At 39.7% G+C, this 26,547-nt stretch overlaps 1 protein-coding gene across 1 annotated transcript in view; it reads right to left on the bottom strand.

Annotated features, from left to right (window-relative positions):
• GAD2 (glutamate decarboxylase 2) overlaps positions 1 to 26,547 on the bottom strand; it is an 87,688-nt gene that overhangs the window by 32,217 nt on the left and 28,924 nt on the right. Inside the window, exons 8-12 of the mRNA XM_036761719.1 lie at positions 26,147 to 26,226; positions 13,899 to 13,953; positions 11,356 to 11,472; positions 7,351 to 7,415; positions 885 to 963 (exon numbers count right to left, since the gene is read on the bottom strand). Coding sequence (XP_036617614.1) covers positions 885 to 963; positions 7,351 to 7,415; positions 11,356 to 11,472; positions 13,899 to 13,953; positions 26,147 to 26,226 — 396 coding nt within the window. The remainder of the gene's footprint in view (positions 1 to 884; positions 964 to 7,350; positions 7,416 to 11,355; positions 11,473 to 13,898; positions 13,954 to 26,146; positions 26,227 to 26,547) is intronic.

Raw genomic sequence — 26,547 nt, 5'->3', positions numbered from 1 at the left:
GGATAGTTCGCTACATAAGGCAGAGGGAAAGGATATATTTAGAAATGAAAGTGATGTAAAAGTAAAAAAATATAAAAATTGAGTTTAATATAATAATAATAATAATAATAATAGCTGATATTTATATAGCACTTTCTACGTGCCAGGCATTGTGCTAAACACTTTACAGATTTATCTCAATCGATCCTCACAACAACACTGGGAAGTAGAGGCTATAATTACCCTAATTTTACAGGTAAAGAAACTGAGGCAATCAGATGAAATGACTTGCCCAGGGTCACACAGCTAATAAGTGGCTGAAGCTGTATTTGAACTAGTGTCCTTCTTACTCCAGGTCCAATGGTCTATCTATTGTGCCACTTTGGAAAGTACACCCATCAAAATAGCTAGGCCTTCTAAAGCTATGACTGCATATTAGATTTATTCTTCTCCCACTTCCCATCTCTCAGAGTCTTCTGATTTTAATTCTTTGGAATTTCCTGGGAGAAACAACTTAACTAGAGTTTGAATATGCTCTTCAGTTTTCTCTATTTTTGTTGTTCAGTCATTTCAGTCGTGTCCAACTCTCCGTGACCACATTTGGGTTTTTTTTTGGCAAAGATACTAGAGTGGTTTGCCACTTCCTTTTCCAGCTCATTTTATAGATGAGGAAACTGAGGCAAATAGGGGAAAGTGACTTGCCCAGGGTCACACAGCTAGTAAGTATCTGAGGTCACATTTGAACTCAGGTCTTCCTGAATCCAGGCCTGGTGCTCTATCCACTGCACCACCTAGTGGCCCCGGTTTTGTCTATAACCATTATCTGATTTCTATATGCACCATTTACATCACATGTAGGGAAAGAACGTTCTGAAGGAATAAAAATGAAATCAGCCCAAACCTACCTCTTCTCTAACTAGCAGAGCTGAGCACTGCAAGGGAACGCCCATCATTTTGTGAGGATTCCATGTCACGGAGTTGGCCCTGAAATAAAATCAAACCATGTAAGAGAAAAGCTTCACTGAGGGAATCTCAGGTGACTAAAACTCTATGGGCAGGGCTCAGGATTTCAAGGTTCCCCTTCCCATTCCTGATATGTCATGATTACTATACCAACAACAACCACAAGCATTTCTATAGCTTTTTAAGGTTTGCAGAGTGTTTTGGGGGGATTCTAAAATTATCCAATCTGCAAGAAAAACCACTGAGGCAGAGCTCTGAACCAATGACACTATATTAAGGGGTCCGTGGCCCCCACTAATGAAGTGGACTTCAGATCTTCCTCACAATCTGAGATGCCCCCTTCCTCCAGGGCTTTAGTTTTATAGTGCTCGGACAATACAGACGAAGCAAACTAATAATACAGAAGCTCATTGGTGGATAGGCCTTGCCCTTGACTCTCCAGGAAGATCTACACAAAATACAGAATCTCATTGGTTGACAACCAGGGTAGTGAGCAGACCTTGACAGACCTATCTTGACCTTTCAGGACATCTTGATAAGCACATCCATGGGCTGGTAGAAAGGCCACAAGGCAGCAGCCAGGGCCACTTGTTGGTCAAGTGCTCATGGTCATCTCCCCATGTTGGGCAATAGAGAGATGACAAGGGACAGAGAGGCTACAAAAATAGCTGGGGAACTTTCCATGCAATTGAGTCACCTCCACTATGCTGGGCTTGGTCACCATAACAAGTTAAAACAAGGGTGGAGGTCCTCTAGTTAGTGTCCTATGAATAAGCAAGTGAACTTACAACAGGCAATTCACAGCTGTGAGGCCTACTATCAGAACTTGTAATCACCACCCCAATGGAATCATATCAAATGAATTAATACTGATTGGAATAAAACAGGGGCCCAGTAAAAGAGGGATCCAATTAAATATCTATTGCAAATTTATATATTATTTTATTTGAGCCTCACAACAACTCTATGAGGCAGGTGCTATTATTATCCCCATTTCACACAAGAGGAGATCAAGTCTGGGAAAGGTTAGATAACTTGCCTGGGGCCATACAACCAGTAAATATTGGAGGCAGGATTTGAACTGATGAGACCCAACAAACACGACTTGAATTGGAATTCTCCGTCTTGCCACATAAAGAGTAGAAAGGCCACAGAGAGAGACAAAGGAAGTGCCTCCATGCAGGCCTGAGCACTCGTACTTGTAGGTACTTAGTCTTCCCTGGGGTGCTCAAAGGAGCAGTGAAAAGCAGAAGAGACTACTATGACTATTTCTGGTTTGGAATCCTTAGTAAGATTTGGAGCTCAGGGAAGCCCAACTTTCCGCGGTAGCAGTCTGTTCCTTTCAAAGTCAGTACATGGCTATCCTCTGGGAGGAATACTCAAAGCAAAGTGGGAAGTCTAATGTAGGATATTTCTCCCTCTGGTCGTAAACGGAAGAAAAAGGCAAGGAGGCTGAAAGCCAGAGAGCTCTTTTTCTCCCCATTCTTTTACAATAATGAATTTCCTTCCCATCTCTTAGTGGCTTTACCTCAGCAAGAAGCTAGGAAGTGAAGGCAGAGAGGAATCAATCTATCTGTTTGATAAATGGGTATCAGTCAACCAGACAACAAATATTGGCTGAGCATCCCATGTACCTATGACCCCAAATGATGTGATTAATAAGATAGCACATCATCCATCTTCACCTTGGCCGTGACTGATGGCACCATTAGGAGACCCTCAGGATTGGAGTTGGGGAGCAGAAGGCCACAGCAGAAATATAACTAGCAGGGCTGCCACTCTTGAGGAAAGGACTGAGTGAGTCTCCATAAGCTCTCCCAATGGAGAAAGCCTAATTGGCACATTAGTTTTTTTTTTTTTTTACTTTTGAAGGGGGAAGGCAGGGCAATTGGGGTTAAGTGACTTGCCCAAGGTCACACAGCTAGTAAGCTGTGTCAAGTGTCTGAGGCCGAATTTGAACTCAAGTCTTCCAGACTCCAGGCCAGTACTCTACTCACTGCGCCACCTAGCTGCCCCATACATTTCCTATCTAGCTGCATTCCTTTGGACTTTTCTCCATCATACACCCAGGAACCTCATCAATAGGAACCTCACCAACCCACAAGATTGCATCAACATTGGTACTCACACCTCATCCATTCTCTCTGCTTTGGGACCCCTCCAATTGGAGGGCAGGGTGAAGAACTACTCTCAAAGACTCTGTTTAAGTTAGGCACCCAGGCCAGCCATCACGGGAAATGGCCAGCCATTTCCCACCTGGCTGGACTCCTCTATCATGCTCCTCCCTTCATCCTCCCCATCCTTCCTTCTCCCTACCTGGTTTTTATCCTCTTTTTGCATGTTGTCTTCCCCCGTTAGATTGTAACATCCTCGAGGACAGGAACTATCTTTCTTATATTTGTATCCCTAGCACTTAGTGCCTGACACATAGTAGGCACTTAATAAATGCTTATTGACTGAATGACTTTGTACTTCCCCCTCACTCCGGTACTTAGCCCAGTCTCTGCACACAGTAGCTACTAAAAAAATTGTTGACTGCATCAACAGAAGAAAGAAGGTGTCTGTGATGAGATTTTTCACCTCTGTTCCAAAGAAACTGCAATATTGGTTGTAAGTCTCTGCATTACTTCATTTTCTAAGCTTTCCTTATTTTCTTGGTTACCTAGGTGTTACAGCTCTGAGCATGTACCAAGTGCTTCCAAAAGAGAGATAGACAGTACGTATTGAATTCTCCATGTTTTTATACTGATTCTGCTAGAAGCTAAGATGAGAAAACAAATGTTCAGATCTCAGCACTATTGAGATGATGCAATATTCTGCTAAAGGTGTCTATGCTCCAACAGGAGTTTCTGGAGACATTGTCTCATTTCCCACAAATGGGAAGAGAAAATAGGGACTTGGAAGAGTCCATTAAACATTGAAAAAGTGGTCTATAATAATAAATACTGACATTTATATTAGCACTTTGAGACTATCTCATTTTAGCTTTACCATAGCTTTGTCGGATGAGTAGTATAATCATTATCCCCATTTTACAGATAAGGAAACTGAGACTCAGAGAACTTAAATGACTGGCACGTAGTTATACAGTTAGTGAGTAAGTGTTACTGGTCCTTTAAGACTCCAAGTTTAATACTCCTTATAAATGCCCACACTTTCTTTACCTCTATAGTATTATTATCTCAGAGTAAAAAGATGACCTAGTGTAACCAGTACCTGACATAGAGATTTCCTCCTCATCATTTCTGATTCTACAGCCCTGCTGGAAGACTTTCAGTGCCGGGGAACTCACTGCCTCTTGAGGCAATGCATTCCACATGTGCATAGTTCTAATTGCTGCGAAGTTCTCTATTTTGAGCCGAAATCTCCATCTCCAAAATTTCAAACATGCTGTTCCTAGTTCTTACAGTTTTTTTTTTTTTTTACAGAACTACTAGGTTTTTTTTTACTAGTTTTTACTAGTTTTACAGAACAAATCCTTTTATTAAGGGGAGGTTTGTTCTGTGAAGTTTGGATTCAGTCAAAGGGCCACACTTGAGGACCTAGAGGGCCACATGTGGCCTTGAGGCCACAGGTTCCCCACCCCTGTTCCAGGCCTAGCTTTCTATCCCCTGCACTACCCACCTGTCTTAAGGCTAACTCCTCTTTTACACATTAATCCTTAAATACTTGAAAATAGCCATCTTGTTCCATTCCCTGTCCTCATCTTCTTTTCTCTGAGCTTAATGTCTTCATTTCTTTCCTATGAATCTTACGTGGCATGGTTTTGATTCCCTTATGCATCCTGGTTGCCTTCTTTTGAACATTCTCCAGATTGTTAATATCCTTTCTAGAACTGACTTCTGGAACTGAACTTAATATTTGGGATGTGCCCTGCCCGTGGCAAAGTAGAGCAGAACAATAACTTCCCCCATTTGGGACTCCTGTGCTTTTCTTAGTGAAGGTTAAGTGGGGATTGACTTTGTCATGTCACAATGACCTTGGGGTCCACTAACCCCTATCCCTCCCTCCAACTATTTTTCACAGGAATTGTTACCTTGCCAGGCTTCCCCATTTGTGTTGCTCCTTTGTCATTTCAAATATAATTTGTTTCTCTCTATGATCTTCTACTCTTTATGTGGCAAGACAGAGTTAAGTTTTTATCTGGGGTTTACACTTATTTCTGGTCTGATAGCTGGCGAACAAGGCAGGTAATAAGACCTGGTGAGTACATATTATCTCCAGCACCCAGCATGATGCTTTGCACATAGTAGATAATATTAATTATTTGTCTATTTGAATTTTTAAGAATAATAGCTAGCATTTATATGGTGCTTTGAGGTTTGCAAAGTGCTTTACACACTATCTCATTATATCTTTGCAATGTCCCTATGATAGGTAGGTACTATTATCCCCCTTTTATGGACGAGGAAACTGAGGCTGGAGGAAGTTAAGGGATTTGCCAACAGTTACTCAGCTAGTCAGCCTTTAAGGCAGGATTTGAGCGGGTATTCCAAGCACCTCACTGCCTAGGCTGCCAATTGAATATAGCCAGTTCTGTCCTTTTCCCCTCTGCCGCTACCCCCAAAAGTCCATAGTTCTTTTGTTTTGTGTTCTGGGTGGATTTGAACCTTTACTAGCTCTCAGAACAGTAGTGATGTCTATATGGGAGCAGTTCTGTTTGCAGCCACCAAGTATTGGCCTCATTGGGTTAGGAGAAGGGTTGACTGTCAAAGTAGCAGCTGCTGCTTGGAAGAGGTCATGGGGTTGTCGATTTTGGGTTGGGACTTAGAAATCATCTAGTCCATACAGAGAAAGGGGTCATCCAACCTGAAGAACCTCCAATGAGGGAGAAATTCACTGGGACAGCCTGTTTCAGTTTTGATTGGCTTTCGTTGTTAAGGAAGATTCTTTTTTTCCCTGACATCAAACACTTTTACAACTTCTACCCATTCCTCCTGGTTCTGCTTTTTAGGCCTAAACAGAACAAATTCCCATCCTTCTTTGACATGTCAGCCTTTCAAATACTCGACCACATAGTTGTCATTCCCTCCTTCCCCTAGTCTTCTATTCTCCAGCCTAAATATTCCCAGTTCCTTCAGCTGATCCTAGAATTTCTGTTTGCCACGAGGCAAATCCCATCTTTGTTCTCTGATCACTGGCCATAACAGCTGTGGAGGCTTGCTTTACCGGGGAGAGTAACAGCTCTTTGCCTTTACTGCCTTTACTTCCTACATGAAGAAGGACATATCAATCCAGGTTAGAGGGCAGACAGCCTCTAGATCTGGGGCTAAGAGCTCCACTCTGTCTGTGCCTTTGACTGTGCCTTCCCACCTTTACAAGCCCCATGATGTTCACTCATACTCTCCTGTTTGGGCCTCCTCACTTTGTATGGACCAGTCTGCCTCTGTACTTGATCTATTTTCTCCAATTTGAGCTGAAACCCCAGGATTTGACCTTGGTTTTACCCTGCACCTTCAATTACCCAGCTTCTCTCTCTTCCTAGACACACTGATTCTCCAGTTATAACCATTTGCTGTGATGCTGTATTGTCTGCCATGCCAAACCAGATTGGCCTAGCTTCTGGTCTCGGCCTCTCTAGGGCTACCATGTCCTGCTGCTGTCTGTGACCTGGGGCTGACATATGCTCCCACACGTCACTGGGCTCCTCCTTCTGTTTCTGGGATGGACATCTTCAGGAGAAGCTTTGGCACAGAGCCTGTGGGGAGACTGTTTTCCTAGGGAACATCTGGCTATTTGGCAGGATGTGGTGGGCATTTGGCTGCCTCTAATGAACTCCATTTCCCATCTGAATTGTGGAGGGGAGAGGACAAAGCAAATGACTGTAGGTCAGACTTCCATTTTGTGAGACCTCTTTGTTGGAAACACTGGGTGAACTTTCCCCAGTGTCCAGCAACAATTTCTGAAGCTGCCACAGCAGCCAATATGCTTTGAGTGTCCTTTTTACAGCATACACATTTTTGTTTTTGGATTGGAAATGTATCCCCTGTCCTAATCATTTTCCCATCTGCTATATTAAACTGCTTCTCCATAAGGGCTTAGCCTCTTAGCAAAATGAATCCAACAACAATGTTTAATGTTATAGCAGAAAACAGTTAATATAAGACTAAAACCATGAGACAGGTGTGTCCTACTTTAAGTAAATGGGTGTACAAAAAATTCAACTGTACATTGAAATAAATTAGGAAATGATTATTTGGGTTACAAAAGAATTCACAAGAGCCTTATCTTCAAACAGTCAGCTCCTTGGCTGTGTTTAAAAGGATTTGATTTTGAAGAATTTAATTTACACATAATCTACGGGAACTGCAGAAAGCCAGGCACACCTGCATTCCAGGATTCTCTGGAGTCTCAATGGGCTAGTTGCCTTTGAGACCTAACATTAAGCTCCTGGCTAAATGTGCTTACCTTTCCACACCATTAAGCTTCCATTTATGTTTCCGGGACATCAGTAGTCCGCCACCCCAAGCTGCCTAAAAAAGATCATAGGATCACAGATTTTAAAGCTGAAAGGAAACATTAGGGACCATCTATTCTAGGGTTTCTTAACCTGGGGTCCATGGATGGATTTTAGGGGGCCCCTGAATTTGGATGGGAAAAAGACATCTTCATTTTCACTAATGCCTAACTGAGATTATCATTTCCTTCAATTATGAATTTAGGCAATAAACCAAAGAAATATTAGTGGTACAGTTGTGGTAGATATTTTGAAATATCACTTAAAATCATCATTACTTCAAAATTGTTTGCAGCTATTAAACATATTTGTAGATGTTAGTATACCACAAATTTATTTTTTATATTTTGGTAAAGTTTTAATTTTTTGCTTTTTGCCAGTTATTTTGACATCTGTATTTCAATATATTTAGTTTACTTCATAATTCTATTTATTATATGCATTTTAAAACACTCTGAGAAGTTCATGGACTTCACAAGACTGCCAAAGGGGCCCAACGCATAACAAATATTAATAACCCATGATCTAGTCCAATGCTTTCATGAGAACATAAGAAAAAAAAGAATCCGTCCTTCCTTTTCTAGATTTCTCTGATTAGGGAATATAAATAGCCTTTAGTGACTTCTAGAGAGATGGTCTTGCCCACTGAAGACCACCTCTCTGACTAAAGGCATACTTCAATTTGGTTATATTCTGTACTGGTCTTCTGAGGAGCAGAATTGGTTGGATCTTCCTAGAATCTCTGACTCCATTCAAAATTTTAGGTTTGTGCAGGAAGAAATACTTAGGGAGTATCACCTCTACCTGAGTATAGTGCAGAAGAGTCCACACTGTTTTCTCTCCTCCCCTCATTAGGGTTCTAGCGTAGAGTATGTGGAAATACAGCCTAAGAGTCTGAAGTGTGAAGAAGGGTGTCCTTTGAGGCAGGAGGTCATGTGGCTGGGTGGGACAAAGAGACCTAGTTTTTCTCTTAAAAAGGATGTAGGAGGATATAACAGGCCACCTTTCCAGGAAGAGCATATTAAAAAGAGGAAATGCGTCCAAAAATGCAGATGATAAAGTACAACTTAACTAGTGAGATAATCGGATAGTTTTAGAATGAGTTTCCTAACAAGGTGTTTATCTTCCTGGAAGGGTCTTCCATTCGCCAAGATTTGTATCAGTGGGGAATCAACCCTGGAAAATGATGCATCTAAATAGAAGAGAGGTTCATTTGGAAATTCAGTTTTTTAAAATTTGCAATATTGAAAAAATACCCTGATATTTATATGCTTCACTGGTATCTTTGGAAGTCAAGAGACAAGCAAGCTGCCAGCTCATTGTTTAGACCCCCTGTGGTGACTTTATGGGAGGACAGGAACAAGAGTGGCCTAGGACCCCAGGCATAGATGGGCTGTGATCTGCTTTGCTGGAGGGAATTGCCACATGGATAAGGTCACAGATTTTTATTTCAAATGTTACCCAAATAACTCAGAATTTAAAATGTAAAATAGTTACACAATGTTACATCATATTTTTGTACATTATTCATTGTAATTTAAGGTTTTTTCACTTTTAAAAGATAGACACTGACTTCAGAGTTACATATTGAACTTTTAAGGCCTGATTTATAACTGAGGATTTGTGTTACTTTTCTTCTGTTTTTAATTACAGAAATCATATAAAAATCAAAGAGCATGATAGAAATTTGAAAAGTTAATGCAGTATTTTGAAAGAACTCATATTTCTATTTTCAATAGGGAATATGGGTCAGAGATCATGGAGCTGAACTTAGAACAGAGAGAATTCTTATTTTTAAAGTCATTAAGGTGACTCCTTTTAGTGGATTGGTTAGCAAGGTTAAACAGGCTGGTCAATCTTTGTGTAACTAGGCAGCATGTCACAACTGCTGCTGTTTGTCCTTTGTTCTCAAAGAGGACTCAGGGAGGTGATGCCATGACATGCAAATGAACTAGATTTAAGTGAGGGAGGGCTGTGCAATGTCACCAGCCTCACTTTCTGCTCTGGAGCCATCTGGGTCCAGTGACCAGATATAGATCAGGACAATTGGAGATGGCCCAGGATGCAATGGGGATCCATGGCCTTTTCAAGTTAAGGTCCTTAACGGGTCTCAGTTTGACTAATGGAAAGAAAGTGGTTCATGAGACCCAGGTTCTAATTTTGGTTCTTCCACCAACAAGCTTCGTGACCAGAAGCAAGTCATGTAAACTCTTGCGGCCTCAGTGACATCATCTGTAAATGAGGGGTTTGTGCTGCATGGATTCTAAAGTTCACGCTATAATTTCTTACTTGGGGCCAGGCCATCCCAGAAGGTAAACAAGAATTTGCCTAGTTTGGGCATAATCCATACTACTTGGTTGGGGGATGGTAAAAACAAAACAAAACAAAGAAGTTCCTGATAATAAAGAGGCAACTTTGCTTCTTGGTCCATGATGGTGAGAATTTGTCAGCCCTGCCTGACCTTGACTAAGGAAAAGGAAATTCAGTTCTTCCAGGTCCTAGACTCAAATCCAACAACAACAACAAATATATATAGCATTTAAAGATTTTCAAAGTGCTTTATATGTATTATTTCATTGGATCTTCATGATCATCAAGTGAGGTAGGTGCTCTCTATTATCCCCATTTTACAGATAAGGAAACTGAGATTATGCAGGTTAAGTGACTCGCACAAGGTTGCAAACAATCTAAACTTAAGCCCTTTCTCAAATTGATTTTTCATTTGAAAATATTTTGGGTGGGTCGGCCTTCATGATTCTTTGGAATGCACATAATTTGTCATGAAGGCAAAATACTGGAAACATAAACTATGTTTTCTAAGCTGATTAAAATGAGAAACTGCATGAAATTGGGTACAGCCAACCTAGCAAATACCCAAGCCTGCTTTCTTCATCAGGCCCATGTGTCTGATGTGGAATCCTTTTTGAAAATTTCCTAACTTTTGGCTGCTGACCTAAACCCAACATTTTGTCTCCTTTAAAAGTGTTGCATGGATGTGTCATGCAAGCAAAAAGGAAAGAAAATATTCTGGGAGAATAAAAGAATCTTACTGTAAAGAAGTTGATTGTTTGTAGTCTCAATTTTGTTACTCTATAGTTTTTGTTCAGTTCTGTAATTTGGGAATTAGATCTTTAGTTCCATTTGCTATTTATAGGTTCCAGAAGACTTCTATGACCAGGAGTCTCCATCATGATGGAAATGTATTTATCAATACATTTCAAAATGGATTGAATTCCAAAGAGTCCAACCCATTCACATAGAGACAGCATGGTACAGTGGAAGAAATGGTGGAACCGGGGTCAGATGACCTTGGTTTGAATCCTCGTCTTGCTACCTGTATGACCTGGGGTAGATACTTATGCACCTGGGGCCTCCATTTGCTCATCTGTACAATTAAGGAGTTGGACTAGATGATCTCCAAGTTTCGTTCCAGATCTAAAGCTATGATCTTGTGATTTTGCACAAGTAACTCGAGGTACAAGCAGATAATAGGTCCCAGAAATATGACTTAAAGGGTCATTGGAGGCTATATAGTCCAACTCCCTCTTTTTTGTCAACAAGAAAACAAGGGTCCAAATGGGCAAGTGACTTGCTCGATGTAATTAGAAGCAGAGTTTGGATTCAAAACCTATCCTAAGATTTTAAATTCAGATTTTCTGTCACATCACCCTGCCTATCATTGACTTCAAACTAATTCTTGGAAACATTAATATTAGGCTAACTATAGCCCTCCATAGTCCCTCCATCTATGACGGAGAACTTAAGATCATCCTGATTTTTTTTACTAAGTAAAAGAACTAAATTCCATTTTTCATTCCGAGAGTCACAGACAAAACCCCAAAACAACAGCAGCAGAAAAAAAGTTAAAAGAAAAAAAACCCACACAGTTTCCCAGCCCCAGAAGTCCTGGGGTGGGGGGGAATCCTTCATGAGTCAATCTTTCATAGGGTACTTACATCCACATGCATCCAGATCTTATATTTTTTGCAGATGTCAGCAATAGCTAGAAGGGGATCAAATGCGCCATACACTGTGGTTCCTGCGGTGGCACTCACAAGGAAGGGAACAAATCCCTAAATGAGAGAGGAAAGACAAAAAGAGACTGAAGGAGTAGCTTGCCTGATGGCCATTTCTTAGATGTAGTCTGAAACACCAGGCAGTGCACTTCGGAAAGAGACATTTTCCTTCTCTGAAATAGCTATTGTGGAGAAATAATGAGTGATTCTGCTCCATCATGGTTGCTCTCCCTCCCTCTCTCTCTCTTTTCTTCTATCTATCTATCTCTATATATACACATATCTAAATATATGCATATATATCTAGCTCTGTGTATATATGTGTATATAGGCATACTTATATACTTCCTTATGTACTTATATACATATATACACAGAAATAGAGACATAAAAATAGAGAGATAAATAGATTTAGGGTTGAGGGCCTGGAAAATATATTATATATAATATATGTGTGTGTATGTATGTATGTATGTATGTATGTATACACACATACACACACATATACAGCAATATATGTCCTTCATCCATCCATCCACTCATCTATGTGTCTATCTATCTATCTATCTATCTACCTATCTATCTGTGCATGCCTGCCTGTCATCTATCTATCTATCTATCTATCTATCTATCTATCTGTGCATGCCTGCCTGTCTATCTATCTGTCTATCTATTTATCTCCCTATCTGTGCATGCCTGCCTGTCATCTATCTATCTATCTATCTATCTATCTATCTATCTATCTATGCATGCCTGCCTGTCTATCTATCTGTCTGTCTATCTATCTATCTATCTGTCTGTCTATCTAATTTTCCAGTCCCTAAACTTTGTCTTCCTCTTCCCTTTTGCTCCTCTTTCTCCTCTTTTTTCCCTCCTCCTCCTCTTTTCATCACCAGTTCATCACATTCCCAGTTTCCATGCAGCTAGGTGGCAAAGTGGTTAAAATGCTGGGCTCAAAGTCAGGAAGCCCTGAGTACCTATCTGACCTTTAGCTGTGTGACCTGTGGACATGTTACTTTACTCTGCCTCAGTTTCCTGAATTCTGAAATGGAGACAATAGTAGCACCAACATCACGGGGTTGTCGCGAAGATCAAATGAAATATTTGCAAAGTGCTTAGCACAGTGCCAGGCACATAGTAGGTGCTTAATAAAAGCTTGTTTCCTCTCTGCTTTCCCCACTGATCATTGGGAACTGACTGAAGTAACACCTTCCATGGCCAAGATGCTTTTATTAAAGAGGCGAGCACTTTACAAAAAGACTGGAGAGGATTTTTCCATGGAGACACAGGGAGAAATGTTCAAAGGGGAAGTCGTGGGTTTACCAGCTATAGCACATTTTCCCCCCTCCCCATCTTTTCCGTTTCCTCTCTCCTTCGGCAGTCAGACCAGTGTTTTACCTCTAGGTGGCACAAAAGGCCAAGGCTATAAATCTGCGGTATGCTGTTTAACTAGGAGACAAAGGACGTGATACACTCCAACTTTCTCCTCCTGCCCTCTCTCTCACTTTGTCCAGCCCCGAAAAATGTGTACGGTCTTTTGCTACCCTAAGAGCTGCAGGCTGCATTTGCCAAAAACCTACCTCTACTAACAGAGCTGAGCCCTGAAAAAAAGACTGACCTTACTGGTCTATGAACCAAGGTGGAGAGTGGATGACTTCACCGTGACAGCTAAAAGAAAACCTTATCTGCTCCTTGCAAAAGATGATATTTGGAGAGAAGAAAAACCATGTTTGGTTTATTTGAAGACCAACCAAGCTGAAACTCAGAGTTATCCACAGTTTCTCCTCACATAGGATACATGGAAGCTTTGGGATTATTACTAATAATGTTAATAAAATAATAATTAGTATTTATATAATGTTTTAAGGCTTACAAAGCACTTTGCATACATTTTCTTGTTTGATCTTTCAAAACACCCAGTGAAGGAGGTAATATTATTGTCTCTGTTTTACAGATGAGAAAATTGAGGCCTAGGGAAGGGATTTGCCCAGGGTGTCATAGCTAATAGGCATCTGAGGTTACATATCAACTCAGGTCTTCCTGACTCCAAGCCCAGCACTGTATTCGCTGGCTCACTTCTATTATTTCTTAGAATGCTGCATTTTACATTTTCTGTTTGTGAAAATAATCTTCCAGAAGTCTGTCCATCTTGTGCCAACACTCAGTGATAGCATCACAGATCCCCAGTCCTGAATCCAAAGCATTTGAGAAAGTTACGGCAAGTGCAAAATAAAGACAAATCTTGTGGAAGGCCGCAAGCCTTTTTCATCTTAGTAATATTGGCCTCCTGAATGTGGAGCTTCTATTCCAGAGGAGTGATCAGTGATTGGGTGGGAACTTGCACATTTTCCTACAAGGAAGGAGATGGGGTTGGATTTCTGTTTCTTAAAACAAAAACAAAACCTGTTTTCCCCTGGATAGAAATGGAAACAAGGTGTTCCCAATTTGTAATGAGATATGTGTGGCTCATCATACAAACTTACTTTTTGTTTAACTTCGACAATTCTTCTCTCCAGATCAGATGGAATCATTTTCCCTCTATGAAAAAGAATAATTACGTCAAAAGTTTGATTTAAGTAATGTCCTCTGAATCCTTTAAAAGGTAAGTAACATTGTATGGGAAATAGCCTGAACCAAAATATAAGGACCATTTAAAAAGGATGTACTAAAGCAGAGAAGCTAGAGCTTCACCTCAGAATGTTGCCATTGGAGGGGGAAGCTCAGCTCTTATGGCAAGTTCTTGGTTTGCTGGCTCCACATCATACAGAGTCAACCCTGAGGTTCCCAACCTTCTTCCAGGATCCACCTTCACTGACCACTGTCCCATCTTTCATCTGATTTTCTTTAAATGAGTGCTTTTACTCTTGATCAATGACTTGGATAAAAATATAGATGGTATAATCATAAAATTTGCAGATGTCACAGAGCTAGAACATGGTGGATGAAAGGATCTTGACAGTCTAGGTCATCAGGGGTGGTCAAACTTCTTACTTCCCAAGGGGAAAATTTGTCCCAAGTCTGATTTTGTACTGCCAAGAGCTAACATGATTTTTTTCCTTTTTAAAACATAGGAATTATTTTAAAGAATAAAAACCATTCTTAGCTCATGGGCCTTTCAAAAATAGGCGATGGCTGGGTTTGGCTGGTAGGCCATTGTTTGAAATGCTCTAAGAGCATTGGGCTGCTGATGAAATTTAATAGGCATAAATGTAAAGTCTTCATTTGGGTACAAAAAAATCAAGTATGAAATGGAAAAGGTTTGGTTCAATGACAGTCATTTTGAAAAAGATCTGGGGATTTGAGGGGAGCTCAAGATCAATATGAGATACGACAGATACAATAGCCCAAAAAGCTAATAAGATCTTGGACTGCATTAAGAGGGGTCATTGCTTCTAGGTATCAGGAGGTGATAGTGCCACAATACTCTGCCCTCAGTAGAGCATCGTCTTCAGTTCTGGGCAGCGTGATTTAAGGACATTCAAAAAACCAAAGAGTTTAGAGGAAGGTGACCAGGATGGTGAACGGCTTTTGATCTATGTCATGTGAGGATGGGTTGAAGGTACTGGAAATGTTTAGCCTGGGGAAGAAAAGACCGTGGGGGAAAAATAGCTGTCTGTCTATCTGTCTAGTCTGGACTTTTTAGTTTATTGGTACAGGGAATTCCTGGGCAGGAGATTCTTTATCAATGCAAATTAGCACCTGCTTTACAACTTGTAGCCCTAAAATTATCTGGGCCTCTCAGAGGTTGTCACTTTTCTAGGGTGACCAGATGGTACATGTAAGAGATGAAACTGGAACCCAGGGCTTCCTTATTCTGAAGAAAGCTCTCTGTACACTGTGTCATACTGCCTCTCAGTGACTTTCATAATAATTTTTGGTGCAAGATATCTGTCAATTAAAGAGGAAGTAGCAAAACACCTGCATTTCAAAAGTGCTGTAGAATGAATTGTCAAGAAAGGAAATGCTGAGAGTAGAATGAGCTATTCTGAAATCATTTGAGTATCTTCTTTTATTTTTTCCACTAAAATTATGAGTAATACAGATTGGAAATGGCTTACACTTCAAACAAGAGGAGATAAATACTAGAGGAAAGTCAATCAATTGCGAAAGAGCCATTAGCCTTTTTTTCCCCATACTTCCTACTTCTTACGTGAGGGTGAGGGGGGATCAATCGACTCTTGATCAATTGGTTTTCCACCAGTCCAATTAAAGAAATTACAGAAGGTCAAAGGCAGGTAACAATGAGGAGTTAAGGACTTAATGTACAAACAGTGCCTCTGCTCCACTATACCACGTGAATAAGTTCATTAGTCAAGCCTGAACAAATCAGAAGGCCAGTAGCCACTGATAGACCAAAGACCAGCCACATTCCAGTTGCCATTGAAAAACTGAGATGGACTCTCTAGGGGCTGAGTTAAGGCAGGAGTAAACTCAGTTTTGTGAGGCAAAAAAAAGGAATCAGTCTTTGCTTGGAGCTGGGCAGGGGAGGAGATTTGAGGACTGGCATCTTGCAATAGAATTACTTGCCCAGCTGTAGACACCAGACTTAAGAGAGAGTAGGCCTGACTGGTCAGAGGACCAGAACAGGAGTTTAGGGGCCCTTGGACATCAGGAGTTGAATTGTGGAAAGGGAGACTAGATGAGTGACCAGCCCAACAGATATGCTGCTTCCAAGGACAGTGGTATTATGCTGTCAAGACTGACAAGGTGCACTAGGTCTCAGTCTAATATTTTTCAAAAAAGAATATTACATATATGAAGTCTGAATGATATTTTGATATCTTTGGAGAAAGATCCTCTAAAACAAAGGAACTGTTTATTTTTTGGTGGAGCCATATAGCTTGATCTTATCCATAGGCAACAAGGAGTTAATCTGTTATCTTGGTTTGATTCCTTTATTTTGGAAGACATGCATAGTTCTATTTAGGACAGATGATAATGGACTTGAGGCCAAGAAGAATCACAATGAACTTAAGCGGCCTCTCTGAAAAATGCAATTTTCACAGTGAATTGTTTTTGAAATTCTTGCATTGGTGGCATGTTTTAAGAAGAGAACAGTTTTCCATGTGGACATCAAGTACTCTGATGTTCAATCAATGGCATTTCCAGACTTCCACTGGCCAGTTTATCTGGTTTCCTGTTAGGCCTTGAAAGCCTGACAGAAGAATCTCAGGGCATCAAAAAGGACCCTACTCTACATCAGCATCACTTTGCCTTTTTCCCAACCTCACAACATGGATTGTGGGCTGGGTTTTGAGGTACTTAGTGTTGTTATTAATGTTATTATGACTACTTAGGCAGTTAACTAGGCTCTATTTATTGGTTCTGACTCACAAATTTGGCTCCTGGTATAGGGATCCCTTGTCCCAGATGGTTTTCATGAATGAATCAGGCCTTGCTTTGTTCTCCTAGGCATGTGTGGGGAGATATTTTTTTAATTTTGTAAAGGGTTGGGTGAATTGTTCCCTCTTTGGGATTCATTTAACGTCTGGAACCATTTCTGATTTACTGGGACTACTGCTAGTCCTAATTAGCAAGGGCTTTTCCAGGTTTGTATCTTTTAACTGGGTGACTTGTATCTGACATTTCACTGAGAGTTTCCCTAAAGCCACATGAGAATAGCTCTCCGAATTTTACATCTCCTTGCTCAGGAGACCCATGTATATACATTGTGATCTGCTCTCTTAAAGTCACAAGCTCAGCTCCTTAAGGAGTGTCATGAATGATCATCAAAGTATCAGGCTGTATTTTATTACTGAGGGTATACAAACATTAAAAAATAGGTACCTATGGGAATTCAGGGTTCCAAATAGAAGCATCTTTGTCCAATATTTTGAAGGAGGTGCTGTGGTAGGGATTAATCCATTCATTCATTGATTCACTCAATTAATTAATTCTGTCAACATTTCTTGAACACCTAACATAATCCCAGTGAAGTAAGCACTTAATAAATGCTTGTTCAGTGATTGATTGATAGCAATATGAACTGTTCAGTGTTAGGAGCTACAAAGATGCAGCCTATTCCCTCAGGTAGTAATTTGAAGAATCTTCCTGTGTCCCCCTAGCTGATGGTTTGTTTCCCACTTCAGACAAGTGATGGCACTTGCTCGAAGAGATGGGAGATTAAGTTAAGTGAAGCTGGGTCTGTAGTTGGTCAATGACTTCCTTCTGAACTCTTTCATCCATCTGTTCAGTTTTCCTCTTTGTGGTTCCATTAGCCCTTTTATTATATTTATTGGTAGCTTGGCTACTAAATTCCATCAAAGAATGTTAAGCAGATAAGATTATGTATTTACATTAATTATCTACATTAAGTATTTTTTAAGCTTAAGTGAACACAATTTTTTTTGTCCCCAAATAAATAAAAACCCAAGGAATGAGTCTAATTTTATAGGAAGATAAATTCAGAGGATTGAGGATCACTGGATCAAAAGTATGAAGGGACTATCATTTTACAGATGAAGGAACTGAAGTCTAGATAGAGGAAGTGGGTTGACCTAAACCACACAAGGCAATAGGTTGAAGAACACCTCAACAAGATCTCCCACCCCCCATTTTTTTCTCCATTGCTGTAGTTTCTGATAAAGAGGTGGCCCTTCTCCTTCCCAAGACCAACTCTCTCTACTTGTGCCCTTGATTCCATTCCTTTCACAGTCACCTTTGGGAATCCATGTCACATACCCTAAGTGTAAGTGTACCATAGGGCTTTGTCCTGGTCTCTCTTTTCTTCTCTCTCTCTGCACTCTGAGTGATCCCATCAGCTTTCATTTCGTCAGTTGACTCTTAAGTCTATATATCCAGCCCTCACCTCTCTTCTGAGTTCTAGTCTCCATTTGTCAGTTGCCTACTGGATATTTCTACCTTGATCTCCCATAGGCATCTCAAACTACGTGAATCTAAACTGAACTCTTTGAACCTTATCTTCCTGCTAACTTTCCTATTCCAGTCGGTCCTCACCTCTGTCTCTTGGATCCTTAGTTCTCTTAGGCACGACCTCCTACACCTCCTCAAATGAAATCCTTTGTGCTTTCTTTGTCTTAGCTTCTCTGTATACATGTTTTGTCACTGTCACTGTCCATTCACCTAGATTCACAATCTTAGTCATCTTCAACTCATTCTTCTTCTTTATTTCCTAAATCTAAGCACTTGCCAAATCTCTTGATTCTACCTCCACAACACATTCACTCACATTTGCCCAGTCACCAATCTAGTTTAGACACTCATCACCTTTTAGCTGGTACATTACAATAGCTTCGTAATTCTACTTCTTCTCCACCTTTTCCCACCTAACAGCCAACATAATGAGAGGCAACATGGTTCAATAGAAAGGACAGTGGGTTCGGAGTCAAAAGACATGGTTTCAGATCCTATCCCTGATATTGCCTGTGGGAACCTGTGCAAAGTCACTTAACTCCCTGGACCTCAGTTTCCTCATCTGTAAAATAAAGTGAATGGTCTCTCAGTCAAGTTTGATCATGTTACTACCTTGTTTAAGAAGCTTTGGTGGATCCCTACTATCTCTAGGATAAATTATAAACTTCTTTTTTTAAGCATTGAAAAAGTCCCTTTAAATCTAGCTCTAGTAGGCTATTTGTATACACACACACATACATATCTGTCTGTCTGTCTATCTATTCAACTCACTACCTCTCAGACATCCCGAATCCCAGGCGAGCTGGCTCAATTCCCTTTCCATGACATTTCATCTCCTTTGTCTGTGCCTTCCCACAGGTTATCCTCCATACCTAGAATGCTTTCCTTCCCCACCTCTCTCTCTCTGTTAGAATCTTTAGCTCTTTCAGATGTGACCTCCTATGCCAGACCTTTCCTGATTTGTCTTCCCTGGTTTTTAATCCTGTTCCTCCCATCCTTATATATTTTCTTTATAATTACTTATTTGTCATTCTCCCAATCCAATGTAAGCTCAGGGAGGGCAGGAAGAAATTTTTCTTTTTTTGGTCTTTTTATCCCCAATGCCTAGCTCAGTACTTGGAACATGGGATAGGATAGGGACTAGCCATAGTGACTGGTTCTGTGATTTCATTGGTCTGGTGTATGGTGATCTAATTATCAATAACAATCATTTATTATTAATAATAAATTCTTATTGGTTGATCGCCTGGTTGGTTTTATCCTCTATTTGCCTGACATAGCTTTCAAAGAGTTAAACATTGTTAATTAAACAACATTGCAGGCCACTCAACTTATTCTGGCTGCCTTTGAAGCGTTATCATTGAGGGTGTGGAGTGTAGAGGAAAGGGGTTGGGGGTGGTGGTGGAAGATAATAAAAGCAAAACCCATGATGCTGAGTAGAGGGAAGAATGCCAATGGGGAAGTCCTGTTATGTTCTCCTCACAAATATTCCAAGCAAGTATTTCAATCGTGATAGCTTATGACCACGTGCTCTACTGGCTGCAGAGGGGTATGTGAAGATGGAGGAAGACCTGCTCACATGATCTCTTTAGGGCAAGCATGGTCAACCAATTGGGACACTCAGAATTCTATTGTCTTCAATGTTGCTGGGTGCTCCTTTGAATAAGAACCAAATTATTAGGGCAGTGCATAAATTTTTTTTTCTAGTCATTAGAAGTGTCACTGAATTTATTGCAAATCCAAAGGAAACAGGACATTTGAATGTTTTTATAGTCCAGGTAGAGAATGACTGATGCTGATTTTCCATGCTTTAGTGTATTGAACAGTTCATTAATGACCTGAAAGAGTTAATGAGCCTCCCTAACCATTTTACTTAGTGTTAGAGAGGGATTCCTGGCTTTGGGCAGAATCAGTTCATTTAATACACAAATATAATGACCCCAGATAATTAAGAATTAAATTGTTAGAGTAAACATGAATGACAAAGTAGAGTACTTAGCTAATCCAGGGGCTTTGTAATGGAGTTGTAATTTACAAAACAAAAAGAGTGTGTTAGAAAAGTAACAAGGAAAAGCACTGGTTTATTGCGTGTGCTTAAAAAAAAAATCAGAAATGAAAATAGAATTATAGAGTTGGAAGAGACCTAAAAAGACAGATCCTTCCATGAGGCACCTTCTAGCAGTCACCCTTAAACTGTCCAAATGTCATCCTTTCTCTCAGGCTTATTTGCATTTTGGAAAAACTTCTAAGATTTACAATTTGGAGAAATGCCTCAAGGAGAGAGCTAATGCAAAATCCATCTGCAGCACCCTTAGGGTCCTTTGGGTACGTTTACCACCTTCTAGTTCAGTGCCATCTCTTCAATTCCTTCATATTTGCATTGTACGCGACATTTATCTTCTCAAAAGAATGTAAGCCCGCTGAGGGCAGCAGCTGTTTCTTGTTTCCTTTTTGTCTTACGGTGCCTGGTACCTAAAATAAGAACTAGACCTATGACTTCATTGGTCTGGGACGTAATATACGACTAATTAATGTTTAATGATTGATTGAATTGCTGTTACCTGTCCATCCTAACCCTGTCCCATCTCCTATGAGTCTTTGAGTTTTCTATTCCTTGTTAACAAGATATTGATGATGATGATGATGATGATGATGGTGATGATGAGAATGATGATGACACTACTTTTATAGTGCTTTAAACTTTGCCAGTCGCCTTACATGTATTAACTCATTGAACCCCCACAACAACCCTGTGAAGTAGGTGCTATTATAATCTCCATTTTACAGATGAGGAAACTGAGAAGCTAAATGAGTTACCCAGGGACACTTGCTTCCACTTTTATGGTGTTAGGTAAATGGTGGAAGATGCTTATCACTTCTGATTTCCAGTAGTACTTTATGAACCCATAAGAAGAAAGACCTATGCCAATTTAGGAGCTAAGTGGTACAGTAGGTACAGGGTTAGCTTTGCAGTCAGGAAGAGCTGAGTTCAAATCCTGCCTCAAACACTTGATAGCTGCTTGACTCTGGGTAACTCACCTGCATTAATTTTCTTATCTGTAAAAACTGGGATAATAATAGCATCTACCTCACAGGGCTGTTGTGAGGATCAAACGAGCTAGCCTATATAAATGATAGCTATTATAATGAATAAAATAGAGGTATCATTGAAGGCTAGAGAAATAAACAAATGTAAGTTGTATTTCAATGTTTCTTTATATGAAAATATGGATTTTCCCTTTCTTCTGCCCTCTCCTTTCCCTCATCACCCCTAGTCCTAGCCTAAGACATAGCAAAATCATATTAAGCTGTACATGTTTTATCCAAGAGTTATGATTTGGGGATGAACTGAGCTCGAATGCTGAACTGACCTTGAGTGCCAAACTGGGAAAGAAATGCTTCAGGGAAGAAGATGACTAAAGGAAGTCGACTTTTGGAGTCTACCGAAGATTACCTAGATCAAAGAACATTCTCCCCCAACCTCCCCCCCCCCCATCCCCTGCTTCTTCCCTCTACTCTGTCTCCTAAGGTAGGCCTCCTGGAAAGCATCCCTCCCCGCCTTCAGTGGGCTAGGCCTGTTCAGAGACAGCATTCAATTTTTCTTTATATATTTTTATCTTTTTTAGATTATAATATTGAATTTCTTCTTTCCCCACCCTTTAAATCTAGATACAGTGCAACCATGCTAATTTCTTTGTACTAATCTAGCATTTGTAATAATTTAGAAACAGTAATTCTTATTAGCAAATAGTCAAACTAAGTCTTTTCCATGTTTGAAGGTACTGTCAACAAGCCTAGAATAAATAATCTTTAAAAACCCAAAGCTTAAGAACATAAGGATCCCTCTAAAAGGTCCAACATGTAATCATTGTAGGTTAAAGAGTTGTATGCTTATGAAATACTATCTTACCTTAATAGTGTTATTTATGTCTTAGATTATCATATGTAATCAGTAGAACAAAATGATGTAGCAAATGAGAGCGTTGCATTTTATGATTTCTGAGGCTCCCTCCAGCTTTCACTATGAGCCCATTTCTTTGACAAATATGATTTTCTTCTATATCCCAGAGCTGCTATTATTCCAAATCAGTCAGAGAAACTCCTATTTCTTTTTTCATATTTTATATTTAATTTTTTTTATTTCAAAAGGCTTAGTATAATGGGAAGTGTGATTTTATCCTACACTGTAATTTGCTTCTCCTGAGAAACACATTCCTAATTTTAAAGGTAATACTAATACAAAATTTGAATTTAATATACAGACCATAGGCCATCTGATGAAGTATACCTGAACTGGCCAACATCTATTTAAGCCCTTGCCAACCTCCCATTGTGGTACAGATTTCTCCACCCTCTTCCTGCTTTAAAAAGGACATCATATTCCAACTAAACACAGGGCATCAAAATAATTCAGTGTAATAACTATAGAAGTATCTAATAGCATTTATTACTTGCTGCTTCAAGCATCAACCCAAAGAAGGAACAGATTGTTCTCCTTACTAGGACATGTTCCATTTATTGTTTGGATTGTAAGTCAATTGTCCTCAGTGCAGCATGGGGTGAAAATGGTTCTGTCATTTGGGGCCCCTGGGAAGATAAAAAATTGTCTCCTGCCAACTGACGTGCTAATATGCACAGTCAGAAGGAGTCAGTGAAAGAGACAGAAACCTCATAGAGAGGCCAGTTCCAAGATGTGGTTGAGCTGAGCCTTCAGTAGCTAGATAAGGAGAAAGAAATGCCCGAAGTATGCTCCTTGAAAGCCTTAAGTGGGTTTTTTGTTGTTTATTTTTTCCCCTGAGCTGCTTTTCTGGCTTTGACATGGATGTGTCTACTTAAAATGTAGTCCCAGGATCTGGGGGCAGATAGGTGGAGAGAGCCCTGATTCTGTGGTCAGGAAGAACTGGCTTCAAATCTGGCCTCAGATACTAGCTGCGTGACCCTGACCAATTCATGTAACTTGCTTGCCTCAGTTTTATCAACTGTAAAATGGGGAGAATAGTAGCATCTACCTCACAGGGCTGTTGTGAAGAATCATTGAGATATTTGTAAAAGTAGGTGCTTCAAGTATAATGTATATCAAATTGCTTACATTCATAGGGAGGGGAGGGGAAGGAGGGAAGGAATTTGGAACTCAAAATAAAAAAAAACAAACAAATATTAAAATTGTTTTTACATTTAATTGGAGAAAAATAATATTAATTAAAAAGTATGTGCTTAACAAATGCTTATTTTCTTCCATTCCCAAGATCCTTTCAGAGGGTCTGCTAGGTCAAAACTTTTTGTAATAATACTAAGACATCTTAATTTCTAATGTGTAAATATTGATAGATATAATCTACATAAACTAAAGCTTTTGGGGATTCTTCAATAACTTTTAAGAGCATAAAGGGCTCTGAAAAGGTAGGGAACAGCTGAACTAAGGCAAAGATGGCTGATAAATGTTTTCACCGAACTGTTCCAGGTCTAACTCCAAAAACCATTGACCTGAGTCTTTCCTAGAGCCAACAATTTAGACTTTGGAGCCCATGATCTGATTCCATTCCACCATTCCAATGAGCTTTTGTTTGGCCTAGGTGAGAGAGAGAGTATTAATTCGTCAACTTCAAGTTGGGCAAAGCTCTTGAGGAGATGGGGGCTTCCCCGTCTGGATTCCCTCCCGAAACACCATTGGTTGCCATTTCCAAATGGTATGTATTCTATGACTTCCTGTTAGAACATCTAGTCTTCAGTACATATTATGGACATCAATTCCATGCTGTTGTATTTCAGTGGATCCTTGATACTAATGGAGTGAGGCAACTCCCTTCACCCATGCAGATGACAGCCCTCAGACCTTTTCACCCTGTGAGACTATCATCTTTAGCCATCCATAAATCCTCCTTAGCAGATGAATTTGATACCCTGGAAGCCTTCTTCAGGTCTATTTTTTTTGTGTATCTAGACTTGTGATATCATCAATGTGGGCAACCTTCTCCACCTATGTAGATCAGCAACTCAGCTCTAATATAGATTTGGGTGCTGAGATGCTAAGTGACTTGCCCATGGTCATATCCAGGATTTGTCAGAGGCAGAATTTGAACCCAGGTCTCCTGAATCCAAGGCCAGACACCAAATCCAGGTTTTTTTTTTCTTGATTCTAAGGCCAGCCCTCTATACTGTAGCATGGTACATTATATTATTATATATTTTCATTGTTGTATTATATATAATATTAAATGTTATATAGAACAATATATTATACTATTATATATTATATATTATATATATAATATATATTATATATATTATTTATATATATATTATATGCCCCATTATATTTTATAATACAGTATACTATATATGTTGCCTCAGTTTTATATCATCCTTGAATTCATCATGTATGTAAGATATATTAAGATGATAAATATAGAATTGAATAAAAGATTCATTACTGATGACTACAAATAAAGACTTAAAAACAAATACCTTTATTTTTTCCTCTTTTCTTTCCTAAGGCTCATTTTAAAAAATTTTTTTCCTCTTTCTTTGTCATTTTCTCTATTGCCTCATCCTTCTTCTGTCTTAATTCAGTCCTTCAAATTTTTCTTCCTTCAAATAACTGGTTATCTGTTATTCCCTTCCTTGGGGGGTGGTTCCTGGAGTGATTGGGAAGGTTTTTCTACTGAAAAACCAAGAATGTTTTTCAGTAGAATGGTAACTCTTTGAAGACAGGGATTTTTTTTATCCTTGTATCCCTAGAGCCTAGACACAAGACCTTGCTCATAGTAGGTACTCAAAAAGGTTTGTTGAATCTGCATTGAATGAAATGTCGAGGGCATTTTATTTTTTAGGAGAGCCAAAGGAAATGAAAAGAATTATAGCAAACTAACCTTCTCCTTCACATTTACTATCTGTTTGATCCTGGGTGAGAGGCATCAAGGCATAGCGGATAGAGATCTGGTCTTGGAACTAGGAAGATCTCAGTTCAAGCCTCATTTCTGGATACATTACTGGCAGTGTTACCCTGGGCAAGTCACTGAAATGTAAATTTCAGAGGAGGTGCCTACTCACATTGGTAAAAGGAAGTTTCCTTATCCTGGAGTTCCCAGCAATTAATGACATCACAGGTCCAGTGTCCATCTTTGACCATAACCAAGTCATTGAACTTCTCTGAATTTTAGTTTTGTTAGCTGTGAAATGGGGGTAATTAGGTATAATGTCTACCTAACATACTATGCTATTTAATGTCTACCTCGATGCTTTTATTCATTTTTTTATTTGCCTGGATTTGCTCTCTTTCTCACCTCTATTTCTCAAATCTTACCTTGTAGAAGTTTTAAAAAGAGTTCTCCAAATAAAATAACATCCCCTAGTAATGGAATGAAATAATGTGAAACCCAAATGCTATTTATAGCAGGTTTCCCCCAGAATTCCTTGGTTTCATCCCTTAATGAACTAAGGAAATCACAGAGTTGATGAGGTTTGAGGGCATCATTTACATCTTGCTCAGTCCGTATATGATCTGGACTCCTTCTGTCGTGTTTATATAATTTGTATGATGACAGTGTTCACATCACCTGCTGTTGCTACATGGCTCAGATCATGAATGCTCTCTGTTTTGTACAAGTGTAGAAAGAAGGCTCCCATTCAGTTAGGTCTTCGGAATGGTTCAGGGCCACTGAAGCTAATGGATGGTGTTCCCCCAAAGAGTAGATATTTTAAAAATCCCAACACCAAAGCAATGAAATTAGTAATATTAGTGAGGATAGAGGTGTACTACTGCCTGTGCCCCAGTTTCCAGCTGTTTTCTGGCCAGGCAGGACACTGTTGGTTTCGATTTATTGATATAGGTAGTCAAGAGTTGCAAATTCATGCTTACCTTTCATCACATTTGATCAGAATCACACTGTCTGTTCCAATCCCCAAGGCTGCAGCTCCCTTCTTTACTGAAAAGTGACTCTGAAAAAAGCATGTTTATGATCAGTCATGATTTAGTATTCAACTTGCATCTCCTGCTGTTTTCTTTTCCCTTTCGGTGTCTATTCTGAACCATGCTATGTCCCTCTGTATCCTTGAATGACTGAGAGTATGTGACAGTTTTCAGTGAGTTTTTTTTTCTAGGAAATTTCCATGACCCTGAGGAAATTCAGATGACTTTTATCTCCCAACACAAGACAATGACTCCAAACAAATCTCACTTGTAAGATTTAATCATATGCTAACTGGCTCCAAGAAGTTGTATATTTCATGACTTCCTATAAAAAAAAGCCACCCCCCTAA

Source organism: Trichosurus vulpecula, chromosome 5, assembly GCF_011100635.1.
Source record: "Trichosurus vulpecula isolate mTriVul1 chromosome 5, mTriVul1.pri, whole genome shotgun sequence".
NCBI lineage: Eukaryota > Metazoa > Chordata > Mammalia > Diprotodontia > Phalangeridae > Trichosurus > Trichosurus vulpecula.
Note: the sequence above shows the minus strand (reverse complement) of the source record. Positions and strands in the feature narration are given on the sequence as shown.